General features: G+C 43.3%; 1 protein-coding gene and 1 pseudogene across 1 annotated transcript in view; one reads left to right on the forward strand and one right to left on the reverse strand.

The window, feature by feature from the left end:
- ERAP2 (endoplasmic reticulum aminopeptidase 2) overlaps positions 1-16,197 on the reverse strand; it is a 53,388-nt gene extending 37,191 nt beyond the window's left edge. Inside the window, exons 1-5 of the mRNA XM_055430201.2 lie at positions 16,035-16,197; positions 13,398-14,092; positions 7,781-7,919; positions 3,318-3,452; positions 207-327 (exon numbers count right to left, since the gene is read on the reverse strand). Coding sequence (XP_055286176.2) covers positions 207-327; positions 3,318-3,452; positions 7,781-7,919; positions 13,398-13,954 — 952 coding nt within the window. The 5' untranslated portion in view covers positions 13,955-14,092; positions 16,035-16,197. The remainder of the gene's footprint in view (positions 1-206; positions 328-3,317; positions 3,453-7,780; positions 7,920-13,397; positions 14,093-16,034) is intronic.
- On the forward strand, positions 767-1,329 carry LOC148777019 (T-cell leukemia/lymphoma protein 1A pseudogene; annotated as a pseudogene).
- Positions 16,198-20,736: the final 4,539 nt, after the last annotated feature.

A 20,736-nucleotide genomic window follows, 5' to 3' on the forward strand; every position in this document is an offset into this window, starting at 1 on the left:
TAAACCTGATAAAAGAAAAGTGAACCCAAGTACTTGGGCTTCTCATAAATACTTTATTTTCTACACTCAAAGACATCTCTCAGGTATAAATTACTGCTTTCTGGGCTAACTGAAGTTCCTCAGTGCTCATTTTAATCACACATAAAGAGGGGTGAAATCAAAGCAAGTTCTAAAAGTAAAGACGATGATCTAGAATTTGAACATACCCAGTTTGGGGAGTGGATAGTGGATATCAAAGTAATTTTCATAAAAGTCCAGCAGCTTCAGTGATGCTTCCAAAGCATAATGTGTTTGACTCCATTTGTCTGGGGATGCATAGATGGACACCTGGGAAATGTTGGTGAGAAAAATAATCTTTGAATGACAGCTCCCCGGCATGACTCCATTCCTAACAACCTTCACCCAAAAATGGAGACTGTATTTTTCAAGAAAGTATTGAGATACCATTAACCATGTTGTCAACAGGGGGTAAGATGTTCTGTAAAGTATTCAAGAAAAAGACCCTCTTGAAAACTATAAACAATCCTGTACTTTCTGTTACAGTATATTCCCTAGGTATTAATCTGTACATTTCAAGCTATGTAAACCCTTTACATCACAAGAGCTCACTTCAGTTCATCACTATCATGTATTCTAGCACTTGAGAATTAGCTTTCCAAAACGATGACTACCAAAAGTTTCATTAAAACACAACTGTATGAGGTGGAAAAGCCTTCATGAACTTATTGGAACCACCCTCTGTTGTGTTTTCCTTAAACTCAAAAACACCCAGATAGGTTCACTGACTCCCTGCAAAGTTAAGTGGAAAAAATAGTTAGATTCCAGTTTCCTTGGGTTTCAAGTACAGTATTGCTTTCATTTCGTAATCTGTGTCCATGCTCTGAATTAACTGAAATCCCTCAGAAATTTTATAAGAAAGATATATTAAGAGAGAATCCCCAAGCGGCTCCAGTGCTTGCTTCTAGACCCCCTCGAGGATCCATGGCCGAGGGCCCGTTCTTCAGGGCGCACACGCCCTTGCACCCGGACCACCTGTGGATCTGGGAAAAGGCCGTGTATGTGGATGAGAACCAGCGCACCTGGCTGCCCATAACCATCAAGATAGAAAGTAGCCTCCAAGTCCTCATGCGTCAGGAAGATGTGCCCCTGGGGGAGCCTGTGTGCCCCAGCCAGCTGGGCCCGTACCTGCTGCCCGTCATGTGGCAGCTCTACCCTGGGAGGAGGTACTGAGCCTCAGACTCCAGTTTCTGGCGCATAGTGTACCATATCGAGATTGGCGGCACTGAGGACATGCTCCTGGAGCAGCTCCCGGACCCAGAGGACGAGTGATGAGGTCCCACAGCTCCCATCTCCTCCCAAGCCCTGAGCCTGACAGGGGGATGTTCGTGCTTCCTTTCACCTTCCTGTACATACCAACCCTGTGTGAACTGCTCCACCACACCCGGGTCGGACAGACGGACAGAGGATGTGTTCTCCCCGACCAGACCTGCCTGCAGGAGAGGCCGTGTGGGACAGCTTCAGGGTCCACGTGCCCCGGCTCTACCTGCGCCTCTGGTCTTCTCAGCTGCCTGATGGTCTCAGCCTCTCTCCCTGTTCCATCCGTCACAGCAACTAGTGTCACGTCCTGCTCACCCTGGGCTGCTTCCCACTCCGTCCCCTCATCAGCTCTGTATCCTTCTGGCCACAGGGAATGGGGCCAGCTTGTCTGCGCTTGGTCTCTGAGCCCCTGAACCAGCTGTCTCCCGTGGTCCCTGCCTGCACACGACCACGCCTCCGAAAGCCCCGCCCCTGCCCCAGCAGCCAGGGTGTGGTCCACAGGACGGCCTGGGAGGGGCTGGGTTCAGGACTCCGAAGCCTGTGGTTTAGAGGCACCCAGCCTGGGACATGGGAGGCCCGGCAGGCCAGCGCGGTGGACCAGACCTCTGATTGCCCACCTGTGGAAAGAGAGGTTGGAGGTCCCCCTGTTTTATAGATGCCCTCAGACCCGGATGTTATGAAGTTGTATGTAGCCTAAACACTTTGTAATGTTGACTGATTAAATGTAAGACAATTCATCTAAAAAAAAAAAAAAGATATATTAATGGCCACAGTACCTTGCCAGGCACTGTGCTAAAATTACACTTGTAAAACGTGTAAAATCTAACTTAGTCCTCTCAACCGCCTCCTGAAATAGAAGCTATTTTCTTCATGTTGGGAATGAAGCAATGAAAACACACAGAGATTAAATAACTTACTTCAAGTCACACAAATGGAAAATTGTAGAGCTGGGGTATGAATCCAAGGAGACTGACAGGACCCTGTCTGCTAAAGTAAAGTGCAGTCTGACCTCACACACACCTGTATCTATCCACATATATATCTGTGTGCAGCGATGTATGTAGACACATTGCTGATAATACATATCTGCGTATCCATAGGTCTAGTATGTATAGAAATTACAATTGATGTTTTATTGCTATTTTCCATAAGCACTATTTTATGGCTCTTTGAATATATTTTTATGCCTGTAACAATTCCTCAGGGTAAGGAGTTCTTTTTTATTTTTCAGGTATTCATTGATATTCACAAAACTTTATCAGATAATTATTGTGTGTGTTTGTGCTCAGCCACTCAGACTTGTCTGACTCTTTGTGACCCCTGCCAGGCTCCTCTGTCCATGGAATGCTCCAGGCAAGAATACTGGAGTGGGTTGCCATTTCCTCCTCCAGGGGGTGTTGCCGACCCAGGAGTTGAGCCCGCGTCTCTCGTGTCTCCTGCATTGGTAGGTGGATTCTTTACTGCTGCACCACCTGGGAAGCCCCAATTATAGGGTATTGTAACTTTCAGTAAACGACGAATGCTCTAAAAATGATGAAGACCTCCTTTCATTAAGGAAATAAAATTATAGAAAACAACTGGAAACAATGTAAATGTCCTAGAATAAGATGCTGATTAAAAAATCCATATGGTACCTCTATGCATTAGAGTACAATACTATGCAATCATTAATATTATAGAAAAATACTTAATGCCATTTAATTTTTATAGCATATTATGGTGAGCTAAAATAATTGCATATTATTTGTAAAAAGTATATATAGATTTATACAGTATATATTGTTATTATATATAGTCGTATACTGACAGACTTACAGAAAATACTTGGAATACACCAGGACACGCCCTTGTAATGCTCACAGGTTATTTTACTTTTTATCTCTCTCCATTTTTGTATATTTACATGATATTTTGATAATAAGGGGGGAATTTTTAAAGAACAGCTCATTGCCTTCAGGACACTATTCTGCACTGTGTATGAAGCGAGAACTCAAACTCACCTTGACCCCTGATGAGGCTGTACCAGTCACAGAGGTGAAATCACAAACTATGTAGGCTACAAGGTAGGTACTCATTTTTACAGTAGTTTCAAAATGATCTTCCAAGAGGCCTCCTTCAAGTTCAACCGTCTTAACCTACAGGAAGGGAAAGAATTGGTATTTGAAAACTGGAGTATTTTACAAGAATGCTTATGATGTAAGCTATGTAAGTTAGAGGAGAGCTTGGTGCTCTGAGGGACGTGTGATGTCCATATAGATTAGAGGACTCCACAACATTCTGTGGCTTCGCCTCCCTCTATTTCTTTTATCTCTAGACTTCCTTGAAGACACAATGTGCTCCTTTAGGGATCTGAAAATGATGCCTATTTTGTTGCTTGAAAGCATAGAAATATCTTAGATGGTTTCATATTCTTGAAATGCAATCATCTCCAACACTGGTATCAATTCAACATTTGTACTTCTAAGCAAAAGTGCCAGAGATTAGTCCCCTTCCCTTTGTTATATAATAAATAAAATCTCAATTGCAGAAGGAAATGGGAAGCAGAACTGTGCTGGATATTTTGCATCATCTTTTAATCCTCCGATTATTTGTGTTTGAGGTAGGTATAATTTCATAGGTGAAGAAACAGAGTCTCAGAAATGTTAACTGATTGCCCAAGATCACACGGCTAGTTTCATGGTAGGACCAAGATGTCAGTGTGACTGTGTGACTCCAAAGACATTGCTCATTCTGGCACTTGCTAGGTGACAGCTTGAGTCATACTCTTATTTTATCTTTGCTTCATTGATTCATCCATGAAAGCAGTCAGGCCAAGGAGGTCATTAGTAATTTAAGCTTCTGCCTATCTACTGAGGAGGTAAAAAGTTTTAAGTCTATAGACTGGTCAGCTGCATCCATCAAATTCACTGAGTAATTACTGAATTCTATCTTTATTTGCTCTGGATAGCTGGTTCCAAAGATGGTCTTCATCATGGTACAATGCCCCTGAATTCTGAAAGGACACAGATCCCGTTATCTGAAAATACCACTTTCTTCAAATTGGTAATGAGTCTTCAACTGGCTTGTTGCTCACCCTCTCCAAACCCCTTTTAAGGCATCAGGGTTGTGGCAGTGCTAACCACAGATTATTAAGCATGTTTTGTGTGTTTGTATAAGACTGCAGTTTGCTTTGGTGAGAAAAAAATAGCCTGAAGTATCACAAACTGCCTAGCCTATGTCAATGACAAATGTTTGTGCTGTTAAATTCTATGGATTTTGATTCTACATAATTCTATCAAAAATTCAATTCCTAAGTTCCAATAAAGAAGAAAACACTGACCAAGTACCCGAGAAAAGGTGGTAGTATATATAGAGCTTTAAGTTTCACCTCTGTCTGAAAGTCAACTTTGTCCAAAAACTATCTCCTTTGTAAGGAGTCTGATTGAACCACAGTTCTGTGGGTACATACCCCTAGCAGAGGAGAGGTTATGGTAGGGGCTGAGGAGATATGCAGATATGCATATGACACCACCCTTATGGCAAAAAGTGAAGAGGAACTCAAAAGCCTCTTGATGAAAGTGAAAGAGGAGAGTGAAAAGGTTGGCTTGAAGCTCAACATTCAGAAAACAAAGATCATGGCATCTGGGCCCATCACTTCATGGGAAATAGATGGAAAAACAGTGGAAACAGTGGCAGACTTTATTTTTTGGGGCTCCAAAATCACTGCAGATGCTGATTGCAGCCATGAAATTAAAAGACGCTTACTCCTTGGAAGGCAAGTTATGACTAACCTGGACAGCATATTAAAAAGCAGAAACATTACTTTGCCAACCAAGGTCCATCTAGTCAAGGCTATGGTTTTTCCAGTGGTCATGTATGGATGTGAGAGTTGGACTGTGAAGAAAGCTGATCGCTGAAGAATTGATGCTTTTGAACTGTGGTGCTGGAGAAGACTCTTGAGAGTCCCTTGGACTGCAAGGAGATCCAACCAGTCCATTCTAAAGGAGATGAATCCTGGGTGTTCATTGGAAGGACTGATACTAAAGCTGAAACTCCAATACTTTGGCCACCTCATGCGAAGAGTTGACTCACTGGAAAAGACTCTGATGCTGGGAGGGATTGGGGGTGGGAGGAGACGGGGACGACAGAGAATGAGATGGCTGGATGGCATCACCGACTTGATGGACATGAGTTTGGTGAACTCCGGGAGTTGGTGATGGACAGGGAGGCCTGGCGTGCTGTGATTCATGGGGTCGCAAAGAGTCGGACACGACTGAGTGACTGAACTGGAACTGGACTGGAGGAGGGGACACTATTATTGTGGTCCTCTGACCAAGCTCAGTGGCAATACCATTTAGTCAAGAGTGTAGATGAGTGAGGAGAGGAATAGGAAAGATTGTGGGACCGTGGAGAAATGGGTCTGTGACAGCTGGTGGCAGGGCTGGTGAGGAGACAGGTGGGCATTCCCTCTCATTTATCTCCTCCTCCCAGGTAAAGATGAAGCCCATGGAAGTGGAATTTGGTTCAGGAACCTGGAGTCACTCATGTAGATTAGCATCGCCTTAAATAGAAGTGTTTGTAGTGTTAGCGTAAGTTCTTCCAGGATGGTGATGTAAGCTCCAAGTATAAACACTTGTTGCTAGAGAAGGATTTAGCTGTTTTCTCAATTTCAGCAGGATTCTACTTACATAGCACATGTCACCAGCAAGTGTGTGCTCCCTTAAGGAATGAAGGGGACAAAGGAATGCCCCAGAGATATACACTGCCTCTCCTAGCACTTGGCTGACTGCCTCACTTCCTTGTATTCTTAACTTGTGTTCTTTTCTTCTAAAATAAACCAACTGAGAACTTATTATGTGTTGCTTCTCACCAGTCCACAACCCATCTTTAGTGCCACAGGTATTATCCAAAGAGTATGATCGGAGCATTACTTCAGCTCTCTCTCTCCTCTCTTTTTTTGGATAACCATGGAAGCCTGGGTAGGGCATGTCAATATGGAACAGAAAGTTAAGCCAGTGTAAAAACCATGATCCAGAGAACTGGCCCAGTCAACTGAAACAATGCAAAGTTCAAGGATTATATAAAATATTTTAAAATTTTTCACTTATTTTTCTTAAATATGAGACACTGAACATTCCTGAACATTTCAGAAAGCTGAAATTCTAATATAACAAAACGACAATTTATGTTTGCATCACATTTTAATTAAAAGACATTACTACTTGTATTTTTACTTTATCCTCCATGATGATTCATGTGAAAAATTATAGCAATAAAAAGCTGCCAGGAAACAGACTGAACGGACCTTAAATGAACATTCCATTAAAAGGAAGACTTGGAGTTAAGCAGCAAATCCTTTTTACCTGAAAGGGAGTAGGCTAATTAAATTGCTGTCTGCATGATCATGAAAAAAATGGTGGGATATATGTCATGTGGAGTGTGTTACTTTCCCCCTTGATCTGCTCTGCAAGCATTTCAAAGCAAAACCTTTCCTGGTATTAAACAGAAATCTGGGGGAAATTCAGTTTCTAGCTTATGGACTCATTTCCCACTTTATGCACAGAAGACGGTCACTGAAGAGGGCAGAAAGAAAAATGGGCTGGAGTCGCTGGCTGGGCTACGACGATGCGGCTGCTCCTGAGCTCATCCTCCTGAAGCACTGTCAGGAGGGCCTCTATTTTTATCCAACTTTCTAGGTAGCAATGGAGAAATATTTTACATTTCATTCAATAGCAAAAAAGGCAAGTACATCATTAGTGAGGAAATATCAAATAAGGCTCAAGGGTCTACTGTGTCATTCAGAGTCTCTGCATTTTGAGCATAAATACGAGCCAAATAAAAGTGTTCAGAGGTCTCTTTCAATTAAAAAGTTTGTAACTTTTCATATGATTTTCAAATAATTTTCATAAATAATTTTAAGGACTACTCATGGAACTTAAAAAGATTTCGAAGTTCTGTCACAGACTCCTAGATCAGAATTTTCAGGATGGGCCAATGGAGCATTCTCTATATCCTTACTACTCCAAATGTGGAGCCTGGATCAGCAGCAGTGGTACCACCTGGGAGCTTGCTATTAAATAAAAGACAGAATTTTGAGCCTCACAGCAAGGCTAACTGAATCAAAACCTGAATTTTAACAAGATCTTCAGATGATTCATCTGAACATTAAAATTTGAGAAGTGCTGTTCTGGGTGATTCTGAATTTCATCACTGGCCAAGTAACACTGATTTAAAAGAACACTGCTTCCATATAAACACAAGTAAAATATAAATCACTTTCTTTAAAACAAAAAGTTTCTTATGTAACAATGCCCAAACAGAATGATTTTAAAATATAGACAGATTGGAGTTATTATGTAATATGTAGATGGAGTAAGAACAAATTAATGGCTTAAGTCCTGCAAACAAAGCAAATATTAAAATACAACAAAGACTGAAGTTCATTTTGAGAACAATTTCCCAAAGTTTCTGAAAGTGGCAGTACCTTTGGCATGTTGGAGAGGGCAATATGTCTGCTTTCTCTTCTTATCTTGATTGAAAAGTTGGCTTTGAACAATGGTTCATCAAAGCAAGGGAAAGCCATTCGTGCTTCAGTTGGCTCGAAATCCGTTACTGCAATTGTTCTAAGAAAAGAAGTACATTCCAGTCGGAATACACAAGTGAAATCATAAAAGAAAGGGATAGAATTTTATCTTCAGAACACAGCTTATCAAACCTGGAAGTGATATGTTTGATTTCTCAAACTATAATCTTAGTGACTCTTAGTTTTTGAAGAAAAGGAAGGTAAAATTTGTTTAGCAGCTGCCAATCATAATAATGCACTGTGCCAGGCACTCTATTTACATGATTGTCTTCATGTTTATGGAAGATAAGGAAATTAAGGCTCTGAGAACTTAAGTGACTTTACTAGAATCTTTACCTAGTATCGACAAATCACTGAGATAGTGAAAGGTTGCTGCTGAGCCGTGAAAGATGCCAGGATTCCTGGCCTCTGAAAGAGAGGAGTTCAAGCGGGGGCCAGTGACGAGGCTCGAATGCTCAGAGTTTTTGTGTAATAAAGTTTTATTAAAGAGTAAAAGAGAGAGAGAAAGCTTCTGACATAGACATCAGAATGGGGCAGAATGAGTGCCCCCCTGCTAGTCTTCAGCTGGATGTTATATAGCTACTAGCAGGCTGCTAATTAGAGAAAGGAAATGTGTCAAAACTCAGTGACACTAGGCCCCTCACCCACAACATGCATCTTGAGATAACATCGGCACAAGGTGAGTCATCCCAGGCCATGAAATCTTGAAAGGCAGGTTTCCAAGCAAATATATGGTTTCATTGACATAGATTAGGAGAGCAATTGTATGAGTAAAACTTACTGGTTTGTCAAGCTGGTTCTGAGTCTTAGGTGGAACCAACTTGAAGACAGAGTCTAGGGTAAATACATAGTTCATAAGAAAAACATTTCCTTAAGAAAAATGTATTGGTTAGCTCAAGGTTTGAGAAAAGTTAAGTTCAGGTGGAACCAGGTGTCATGGCAACAGAGAATTTTAAAAGAAACCTCTTTTTAAATTTGTGTTCAGTTCAGTTCAGTTCAGTTGCTCAGTCGTGTCTGACTCCTTGCGACTCCTTGCGACCCCATGAATCACAGCACGCCAGGCCTCCCTGTCCATCACCAACTCCTGGAGTTCACTCAAACTCATGTCCATCGAGTCGGTGATGCCATCCAGCCATCTCATTCTCTGTCGTCCCCTTCTCCTCCCGCCCCCAATCCTTCCCAGCATCAGAGTCTTTTCCAGTGAGTCAACTCGACGCATGAGGTGGCCAAAGTATTGGGGTTTCAGCTTTAGCATCAGTCCTTCCAATGAACACCCAGGATTGATCTCCTTTAGAATGGACTGATTGGATCTCCTTGTATAGAGAAGGGGGAAAAAAAATCTAACACTTGGAGTTTGTTTCCTCCTGCTGCTTAAGAGAGAGATTAAAAAAAAAAAATGTCTGACACTTGCAGCCTATTTCCTCCGTTTGGAGACCCCTGAGCTTCCTGCCTGTTACCCTCTCAACAGGTATGCCCAATTGGACTTTAAAATTGACTAGAAGTTAGTAGTTTAGTATCATCAATAAGCCTGCTGCTGCTGCTAAGTCACTTCAATTGTGTCCGACTCTGTGCGACCCCATAAACGGCAGCCCACCAGGCTCCCCCGTCCCTGGGATTCTCCAGGCAAGAACACTGGAGTGGGTTGCCATTTCCTTCTCCAATGTGTGAAAGTGAAAAGTGAAAGTGAAGTCGCTCAGTCATGTCCGACTCGTAGCGACCCCATGCTCCTTGGGAACACAACCCAAGACATCACTCATCTCACAAATATTCAAATGGCTGATTGGGACCTGCTCAGGCTTATTGACGGAGAAGGCAATGGCGAGCCACTCCAGTACTCTTGCCTAGAAAATCCCATGGACGGAGGAGCCTGGTAGGCTGTAGTCCGTGGGATTTTCTAGGCAAGAGTACTGGAGTGGCTCGCCATTGCCTTCTCCATCAATAAGCCTGAGCAGGTCCCAATCAGCCATTTGAATATTTGTGAGATGAGTGATGTCTTGGGTTGTGTTCCCAAGAAGCAGACCCTGACTCATGAAAACATGCTATCAAGAGAGACAGGAAGTTATGGAAGCAGGGCAGGGAAGAGGAAGAGTCAGCCCAGGTGCCAGCTTTAGCGTCATCCCTGGGCAGCTCTGAATGGAAACGACATCTTCAACTTTCCTCCTACTAGAGGAAGGAGCCGGGCTAAGGTTCTTCCTGGAGGACCCGAGCTCCCCTTAGACATTTCTCGCTCTCTCTACTTGCAAGCAAAGCAGCTCCAGTTTTCAGACTGTAACAGGTAGGTAGATATCCTGGCAAACCTCTATACCCCACCACCTTGAAGATGTTTGAAATGGTATAATTACAAATTTATTCTTTGGGCCTGAAGGCTTTAATTAGGAAGCAAACCTAGAGAGCATACTGTCACTGGAGGAGGAGGGCAGAATAGAAAATCTCAAGGGACAGAGAAAGGGTGAGAAGGACCAGGAGGGGAACAAAGACGAGCTGCTGGGATAGTTTTTGCCTCAGTTTAATTCCCTATTTCAGACCAGAAAAGCAAGGCTGGGTGTACAACTGTCTCATCTGGGGCCTTGATGTTACTTGGATTTGGTAGCAGGTCCTACACATTTAAAGGAATCCCAAGTAACTGGAATAATTTTTATTAATGTGAAATTTTGGTTTATAAAGTCTAACACTGGAAAAGTCAAATGTTTAAGATTTTCTTTGCTATTTACACAATTAATTTTAGTGCTGCATGTAAAGCAGTGACTTCCTGCTTCTCAAAGAATTATTGTTGACTGAATTATTTTTGCATTTTAAGTTGCGTGTGTGCACCTGTGTGTGTAAACGAGATAAAGAGAGACAGAGAGGTCGTGAAATTCCATTGACATTGTCCTGCAAATCACCCTACACGTTAAGACCTACTAGGTAGCTGAGGATGAAGAGAGCTGACAAATTAATCATAGGATGAGGTGGAAATAGCCTTCAGTTAATTATGAGAGACCTGCTGGAAAATCATTACTTTTCAAGCTGCTACTCTAAAAAACTACCCTCTCTGCCAACAAATATCCATCTAGTCAAGGCTATGGCTTTTCCAGTGGTAATGTATGGATGTGAGAGTTGGACTATAAGGAAAGCTGAGTGCCCAAGAATTGATGCTTTTGAACCGTGGTGTTTGAACAAACTCTTGAGAGACCCTTGGACAGAAAGGAGATCCAACAAGTCCATCCTAAAGGAGATCAGTCCTGGGTGTTCATTGGAAGGACTGATGTTGAAACTCCAATACTTTGGTCATCTGATGAGAAGAATTGACTCACTGGAAATGACCCTGATGCTAGGAAAGATTGAAGGCGGGAAGAAAAGGGGATGACAGAGGATGAGATGGCTGGATGGCATCACTGACTCAATGGATGTGAGTTTGGGTAGACTCCAGGAGTTGGTGATGGACAGGGAGGCCTGGCGTGGTGCGATCCATGGGGTCGTAAAGAGTCGGACACGACTGAACAACTGAACTGAACTGAACTGGTCTCCCTTGTCTCCCTAAATGATATCCTTAAAATGTATTTCCTTTAAGTGAAGGTTTTGTCAGTGGAGAAAGTGAAACGAATCATCACTAGTCCTGTGGTGCCTCAGTGAGGAGTTGATCATTTTCCTATCCAATATGGTGCCAGACCTGAGAACAGGCCTCTGAGAACTGAGGACACAATGAGGGGAACGCATTCCCAAGGGAAGGGCAAGAATGGGCTGGGGAAGGGCTGTCCTCAGGGGACTGCTGGGGGCTGCGGGTGCGCGCTAGTCCCAGAGTGCAGTAAGCACCTGGGGTGGGGAAGGGCAGAGGAGACACTGGGCTACTAAAATCACGTTCCAATGCCCATCCCCTTCTTCACTTTCAGTGGAATCCTGATTCTGTTCAGGAAGGCAATGTTTCTGGTTAAAAGAATCATTTCTCCACATTCTCTTGCAGCTTGGTGGGTACATGACTCGTTCTGATCTAGCTGAAATTATTGGATGAGAAAGCTTGAGAAAAGGTGTCAGACTCAACTGGAATGTTTCTTTTAGCATTTTTCTCTTTCCCATTTCCCCGTTTTCCTGCCTGGAATGTGAACTTGATGCCTAGAGGTGCAGGAATCATCTCGTATTAGGAGGAAAGTCATCTGCCAAAGATGGCTAGGCAGAAAGTTAAAAGGAGTCTAGGTCTTGGATAATATTAGGGAGCTCTGGAGCAAACCTGGGAGGCCCTGCTTCTGGATTTCTTGTTGCATGAGAAAGACACCCCCTTCCCTCTGTGTGTCAAAGCCATCCCCAGTTCTCCACTGAGAACTGGAGATACAATGAAGGGAACTCATTCCCAAGGGAAGGGGTTTCTCAAACTGGCAATTGAAAGCAACTGATAAAAAGAGAACATCAAAACCAGATGCCTTTTACCCCTGAGATGGACCCTGGCCCTGGACAGCCAAGTCATCCCTGTGAAGCATCCTTGAATCCTCTTGCCTTACATAACCAGTGTCAGCAAATTCTGTTTTACCCTTCTTCAGAACAAATGCTGAACTCAATCATTTCATAAGAAGCACTACCAGTCAGTCCAAACCAACATCCTTTCTGACCTGAACAACTGCAATGACCTCCTAAAAGACCAATTTGCGTCTCCCTTTTCCTCTCTATAATCTACCACCAACATACATGTTATCTTTATAAAGCGTACATCACATCAGAACTCTCCAGTGCCTTCCCATGGTCCCTGAGTCAAAGCCTCAAACGAGAGGCTCTAAGTCTCTGCACGATCTGACCTCTCTCCTCTGCATCCCTCCCTCACTCACGCCGGCCTTCTCTCAGTTACTGCTGCCTTACAGACCTTGCACTTGCTGATGCCTTTCCTGGGAACACTGTGCACTTAAGTGTCTTCAGGATTGTCTCCTTAAAAAAAAAGGTCAGATCTCAATTTAAATATCCTTCCTCCATAGCAAGACCTTCTCTGACCACTCAGCTAAATTACTCCAAACTCCTAGTCTGTATCTACACTCAGGCCCTGGAATAGTGCCTGGCACATAGCATGTGTTCAGTGTGAGCTGATGGAACAGACCATATTTCTCAGTTCTCCAAACTGACTTGCTCCTGCCTCCTGGATCTGAATTATGCTGTTTCTGGGCAAAGTACATGATCTCACTTCCTCCCTCCCAACCCAAATCTTACGCACATTTCCTTTTGGTCTCAGATCAAGGTTCACCTTCTTTGAGAAGCCTTTGATACTTTAGCTCTCTCTGCAGAGATCATCATTTCCCCCAGCAGATAAGCATGTCAATCTTGTCATAGTCATATACTGGCCTTTCCTCTTGGCTATTTTTCCTCTAGCAATTTATGCCTCTGCGTTCTGTCTTTTCATCTTTATTGTGACTTACTCTAGGAATGGCAGAGCTTCTCCTTCTGAGTTTTCCAGGTTTTTTTTTGACTTTTCATAAATGACTATTGAAGCACGCTCCTGGTAGAGACATAACCCAGAGGAAAGTATTACAAAAGACGGTAAACAATTGGAGCTACCTCTTACCTTGTTTCACCACCAAGAGTTCTGTATGTGCTTTTATAAAAGCCTTCAAAACCATCAGCTAGCTTGGCCCGGAAGTCAATAGCCACAGAGTATCTCAGGTCAGCCCTAAGCTTCTCTGGAACCAGCAGGGCAATTTGCTGATGAGCAGGATAACTCAAAACAGTTACCCTTTCCCCTGGTTCCCTGTATCTCACATCCTCCTCTGACTGAAGAGAGGCATTTATGATTTCAAGATCTTTGCTGTGCAAGATGATGAACTGGGTAGCATCTCGAACCAAGACTTCGATCTTCTCAGATGCAACGAAGTCCAGGGAGGTGAGATTTGGGTGAATGAGAAGGTCATAGTGGAGGGGAATGACCACAGTGGGGAGCCTTAGCTCATGCCAAGGAAATATTTCCCCATTGGTGGCTACTGGAAGAGCCTCGGGGTCCTTATTGAACTGATCAATAGGTGAACTTGTGAACTGAGAACAAATACATGTTTGGGGCATGATGACTGCTGAGCAGTAAAATCCTATGTAAATATTAAATATTAGTTTTCTGCATGAATTAGCCATGACAGAGGAATAGAATACTAAAACAATTTTCTGGAAGACGAATGTTCAGGCTAAATCTCATAGTGCTCCATAGCACCGTGTTGGCTCCAGTTAGGTCACTCAGGATCCGAACAATGTGTTTCAATAAACAGATTTAATCTAGAAAGAAAACAAACAAAAAAAAAAACATGTATAGCATGAAAATAAAAACATTTCAATTCATAAATAAAACCTTAAAACAACAAAAGGATATATGTGAAAGGGGAAAATCTACTTTGTCATAATGAGGCCAAATCTCCACAGAATAAAGTAGAAAGTGAGCTATCATCTGGTTATTACAAATAAACATTTTTAGAACTCAAATGAAAGGACTCTGCCTTAAAATTGCATCTGTGGAATCCCCTCTGCATTCCTGTGCAATGAAGAGATGGTAGCTGTGTAAATTCATTGCATGATGAACATTTTTAACATTTGCCCACATCATTTCATGAGTGTGTCTGGACATCTGAAAGTAAACTGCACAGGTGTCTCTATTTCGTCTTAATAAGTCATGAAGAATATTCAATATTCTTGGGATACTAGATATCACTATTGTTAATGGCATTGAATTTCACCTCTTTTGATAAATAAGGTTATGGCCCTTTTCTGAAAGGCCCTATTCTATAGTTGCTGTATACAGGATGCTGTTAAACCTAAGTTTTTATTTCAGTTTATTTCCAATATATCAAAAACCATGGAAATACATTTTGATTTATAATATTCAAACATATTTAAGTTACTTTGGTCTTCGTAGCAGGCTACCTTTGAAAACACAAATCAAATTGAACTCACTGCCTCTGTAAATAAAACTAAGACAATTTCTTATTGGAAGGGTAACACTACAAAACATATAAAATAAGAACAAACAATATACATGGTAATTTAGGTATTCAGTTCTGACACACACCCTGCCACCTGCCTCCATTTACCTCCTCCCTGCTTCACCTTAAACCCATGAATGTCTCTCCATCTCCTTTTTTAAAATCAGTAACACGTTCTCTTAAATTAATTGTCTAAAGAGTTGCTGCAATTTTCCAATTAGCAATATTAATGGAGATCAACAAATATTGTAAAAAAAAAGGAAGAAAATAATGGTTAAATATGGTTGAATATCAACACTTCTCCCCTCTTTTTTATGCAAGCATTACATCATTGCTACCAAATCCCAATGTTCCAAGGGCCTCTGATACATAAAGCCATAACTGGTCAATTAGCTTGGATTTCTGATGATTTGAAACATGAAATTACTTGTTTGTTAGGTTCTGGGCCTGGGACTCAGAGTGCAAGGGTTCCAATTCTAGCACCATCATACGTACCCTGAATGATCTTGGGCAAATTTTCTGATTTTTTTTTTTCAGTTTCCTCATCTATAAAATAGTAATGATTTACACTAACATTGGAAGAATTAAGTGAAATAATTCACATGAAGAATTTGGTGCAGCATAGCAACCAGCACACGGAAAGCATGTAATGAACGTTAAACATTAAATTATTGTGATTATTATAACTCACATTCTCTGGCCTAAATTGTGGAACTTCTCCCCCCACATGTAGCAGACACATCAAGGGAAAAGTAAGAGAAGAGAGAAAGGCCTCAATATTTACTCATGTGGCCTTTAACTTTAGAACTGGTAAGAACTTTAAAGCCTGGCTAGTACGAGTTCTCAGAGTCCAGATAAAGAAACTCAGGGTGAGTGCCTCTCCCAGAATCAAACAGGAAGTCTGAAGCAGAATTTGTCCGTGGAGTTTCCCTTATACGGCGCTTTGCTGCATTGAACAAAATACCTGGAGACAGAAGATCCAAGAACTGCAGCAAACATTTGGGAAAAGCTGAGAGAATCTCCAAAAGAGAGTGAGTCAGTCAAATGGATTCTTAAATCTCATCCTAACTGCACATTTGTCCTGAAACAGTAGTACCAGATACACCCACCTTCCCCAGATCCCCGGCTTAGATTACAAGAGCTCCTCAATCATAGAAGTTTTATACCTTCAGTTCAGATCATTATTCTCACTGAAAGATGAGGATTTTAAGACAGATTCAAGAGAAATGTTGCTGTGTTACCTCAGTCCACGTCGTTGCAGATTTGAATGGAGGGGAACTTATTTCTGCTTTCACTTTCTGTTCCGGCAGGATTCAGAACTTTGCATAACTGCAATGAACAAGCAGCTTCGGAGTAAAAGCCAGACCACAGCAAGGCCAGGTAGGACTCCAACATCCCAGCGGCTGCTCTTCCTGCTGTTTTATCTTCCCTAGCCCCGTGCCCCCAGGTGCAAAACCTTCAGAACCTAGTTTTGTTTTGATGCTGGGTTATTTTAAGACATGATATTGAATTCCTCCCCGTGGTGAGTCCATACGTCTTGCCACTCACACTGTTCGCTGAACCCCGGGTAGATGAGGCGTGACCGGGGAAGCTGGAAGAAGACTCAGGAGCACACGTGTTTATTTTCTCTGGGCAGCAGCAGTAGCAGCAGCTACAGCGTCTTCAGAGAACGTTGATAGACTAAGACAGACAAACGTGGCCCGTGGCCAAAGGGGCACGCAGGCCCAGAGCTACCAAGGTCAGCAACATTGCTGTTTACAGAACTTAAGGTATGAGGCCGTGAGAGTGTGGGGCAGGAGAGCCGGACTGACTGTGTTCTCAGTTAATTTCTCCACACCATATTCCCGTGAAATCTGACCGTTGTCCATCCACTTGGGAAAGATAACAAATCTGAGTTTGGTCCATCCACTTGGAAAGGATAAGTCCCAGCCAGGTTTAATGGCCTTTGACAGAGGTGCTGGGCCCCTTTCCTCTGTCTGTAAACTACCTGCCTCCTGGGCATAAGTGGGCTGTTTCCCACCTTTACGTCTCTCCAGCTTTCCTGAGTCTTCTCTTCCTCTCCACCCTGTCTATGGGCCTTCCACAGAGGGAAAGCCTCTGTCCTCTGCTCTTTGCCCACGTTACCCTTTCCCTCAGAGAATGTGTTCATCTAGGAGTTTGCTCAGTTACCCTCACCCATCCCACATTTCTCTCTCCCAGTCTGCCCTTCCAGGTTCTGCTGCTGCAATTCCAACAGCCCGAAGGACGGCCTTGGCACAGATGTTCTGCTAACAACTCACACGTTGTCTTCTTTCCCCAGACTGGAGCCTTTTGCTTCGGCTTCACCTGCTTCATGTCTTCCGCCGCTGCCATGATTTGGACCATATCGCTGTTTTGATTCTGCTCCACTCTGGTTTGCTACCAAGCTCTGTTGATTCTTCCTTCTTAATCATTTTGTATCCAACGTAAAAAAATTTCCTCACAGTCATGAAAGCAGATCATGTCATCACTCCTCACAATGGCCTTCCAAAGATTTGCTGCTTCTCAAGACATGTCCTTGCAGTCCACTCATACGGTGCCAGGCAACAGATTATTTCAGACACTGCTTGATCATTGCCATGTGGAGAAGGAAAGGGCAACCCACTCCAGCCTTCTTGCCTGGAGAATTCCATGGACAGAGGAGCCTGGTGGGGTCGCAAAGAGTTGGACACGACTGAGCGATTCTCACGCACTCACTCACTTGATCAGACCACGGCCCTGCTCCAGACCTTTCCATGGTTTCTTCTCCTGTTTACACACAGAGGCAGTTCGCATGTAGAGACCGTTCATGGCCCACTGGCAGCCTAAAGGCCACAGGACCTCTTACAAGGCCTGTCTGGGGTTTTGTTTAGATTCTAGTACGTTAGAGGGACACACACATACACACACAGTTTTCTCACGTGAAATGTAACAGGTTTGGCTCCTATTGTCCTTCGGCCTCCTTCACACACTGGTTTTCATGCCTTCTCCGAGGTGCATCTCTGTATGTAACCTGTGCTTTGGTTTGACATTCAAATCCTGCAATGGTTAAATCCTACTTAGCCCTCAAGGCTTCGTTTCTTTTCTCTTTCTATATTTTATCATTCCAACCCTAATAAAACAGAAGAAGCAAAACCAAGGAGGTGGCCTATACTTAGGGCCAGAGGCACAGTCCTGAATGGAATCCTTCAGAGTGGAATTTCCTGTAGTTAAAGGGGTGCCATGGGGCAGGGCGGAGGATGGAAACAGGTGACTGGGGTAAGCGTTAGTCACTGAGTGGTGTCTGACTCTTTGTGACCCCATGAACTGTAGCCCACCAAGCTCCTTCGTCTGTGGGATTCTCCAGGCAAGATTACTGGGGTGGGTTGCCATTCCCTGCTCCAGGGGATCTTCCCAACCCAGGGATTGAACCTGGATCTCCCTCATTGCAGGCAGTTGTTTACCATCTGAGCCACAGGGAAGACTGGGGTAAACTGGCCCTTGGTGCCAGTTCTTGGAAATCTCATTTTGCAGTGGGGGAGGAGGGATGAAGAAGTGTAGCAAGCTGGGAGTGGTTCTGTGACTTTGTCACAAGACCCAGCCCCGGCCGGTGTGTCTGTGTGCGCTCAGAACTCTCCCCCACCCATGAGAACGGGAGTGATGACGGAGAACGGAGGGAAGAGGCTGTCAGACTGAGCCCTGAGTTCCAGGAGAGGAAGATGGGTAGGGTCCAGGTGACTTCACAGTGTATTATTTAAGACTATTTCTCATCAAAAAGCGTTTCTAATCCTTTTATTTCCTGATAAGAGAATAAGCTTTGGGAGTTTGCCGCATAGAATTCACACGCCAGTTCCTTCTGGTCTTCTGATCTGTCTCTTGCTCAGAGACTCTCCTTCATGGTTCTGAAAAAGAGTAGCAGTCTTCAGTCCTCCCCTGGCATCATCCAGCGTCTATCCCATTAGCTTGCTTTTTATTCCTTAGCGTTTATCAATTCCTGAGTAACTACATATCGATTTATTTGGTTTATTTGTCTCCCCACTAGAACATGGGCTTCCCAGGTGGCTCAGCAGTAAAGAATCCACCTGCAGTGCCGGAGACGCGGGAGACCTGGGTTCAGTCCCTGGGTCAGTAAGATCCCCTGGAGGAGGAAATGCAGCCCACTCCAGTATTCTGCTCTGGTAAATCCCATGGACAGAGGAGTGTGGCGAGCTGCCGACCATAGGGTCACAAAGAGTCGGACACGACGGAGCACAGCTTGGCAGCAGCATGCCACTAGAATAAGCGCTCCTTGCTGTCCGGGAGTTTGTCTGCTCTGCTTGCCTCTTAACACCAGGAGCCTAAAGCAGAGACTGGTGTATGAGACTTTCAGGAAACACATATAAATATCTGCTGGATAGGTGAACACATTTGCAATATTTTTTGTTTTTTCTTTCTAGATTGTCCTATGCATGCCCCTTGTTTCAAGCAAACCAGGGAACTTTCCATTCCTGTCTGAACCCAGGGTTTCCTCACCCTTACTGAGGCTGCCACTGTGAGCAATTCGTCTTTCTCAATGTCCCCTGTGTAAACTTGGCATTGCCAGGTAAATGCCTCCTCCAGGAAGTCACCTTGGAAGTGACACATGCTTCCATTCCAGTCCCTAACTGCAGGCACTTGTTGAGTCAGTTCCATTGGCCCTTACTTTATATTCTGACACTTGTTCTTCACGTCGTTCCTTAAACTATCAACTCCTGAAGAAACCTGGGGCCAAGCACTATGCCTGCACCCCTCTCCAGCACCTCTCAGAGCATTGCGCACCACGGAGTCCCTCAACAAACGGGCAAGAGTGAATGAGTTGAAGTTTCCCAAAAGGTGAAAGCATTTTTCAAAATGCTCAAAGTTTTGTTTTTAATTAATTTTAATGGAAATCTTTCTCATGAAAATTACAGCTGTTTCTATCTCCTTAGGGTATAACTAATAGATTTAAAATCATAGTGACCCAAGTTTTTAATTACAAACTGGACCAGAATCAAGAGAATTGGACTTAAAGCCATCTTCTGAAATAAGTCATTTATTTTCCAAGTTAGAGGCACGAGTACTTTCCTAATTATTACATAGGATTATTGTCTATTTGGAGAAGGAAATGGCAACCCACTCCAGTGTTCCTGCCTGGGGAATCCTGTGGACAGAGGAGCCTGGTGAACTGCTGTCCCTGGGGTTGCATGGAGTCAGACATGACTGAAGCGACTTAGCATGCATGCATTGTCTATTGGAATCAATTTGAGGTAATGTGGAAGACAGTTTATAAATGTTTTATAAAATAAACTTTAAACTTGTTGATGTGTATCAGCTACCTTAATAACAATAATCAGTGATTCTGTTGGGTTGTAGTAAAGTGCTGCCCTTGAGGCAAATGATCGGTAATAAATACTCCCGTGTTGCTGAATTGTTGAGGATATTATGCAAAGTTTATTCCAGGCCCCACATTATCATCAAATTTTTATTTGTCTTTTGTTGTTACCTGCATCCATCCTCAGCTTTCTCCCTAGACCTGTGTCCAGACTGTCCCTTCTACAGGGCTGTGAGGCGAAAAATCAGCAAAAGAAGCTGGCCGGGCACTGTTTCAGACACCCAGGCGCCTTACAGATTATTTTCTAGTGCTGCCCGTGTTGCAGTTGGGGAGAGTCCAGGATAAATAAAATGATAAATGGCCTCCTGACAAACGCAATGTCCCTGAATCTCCTCCTCACCTTCTGCCATTGAATTTCCTCCCCTGAACACAGCTCTGCATTTGTCCAGGCTAGATGGTATCACGCTGAACACCCCCAACTTATGGGCTTAAAACCACTTCCTCTTCTCTGCTTCTCACTTCTTTTCAAAAGGATCTCTAAACTCTGTTGAAAGCACTTCATGGAATTATTGCTATGTCTCTGTACAACTTCAAATAAAATGACGTCAGAATCTATAACGTGGTTTTAAAAATTTTAA

This window comes from Moschus berezovskii, chromosome 8, assembly GCF_049115385.1.
Source record: "Moschus berezovskii isolate FMDL1 chromosome 8, NW_MosBer_1.0, whole genome shotgun sequence".
In the NCBI taxonomy this organism is placed as follows: Eukaryota; Metazoa; Chordata; class Mammalia; order Artiodactyla; family Moschidae; genus Moschus; species Moschus berezovskii.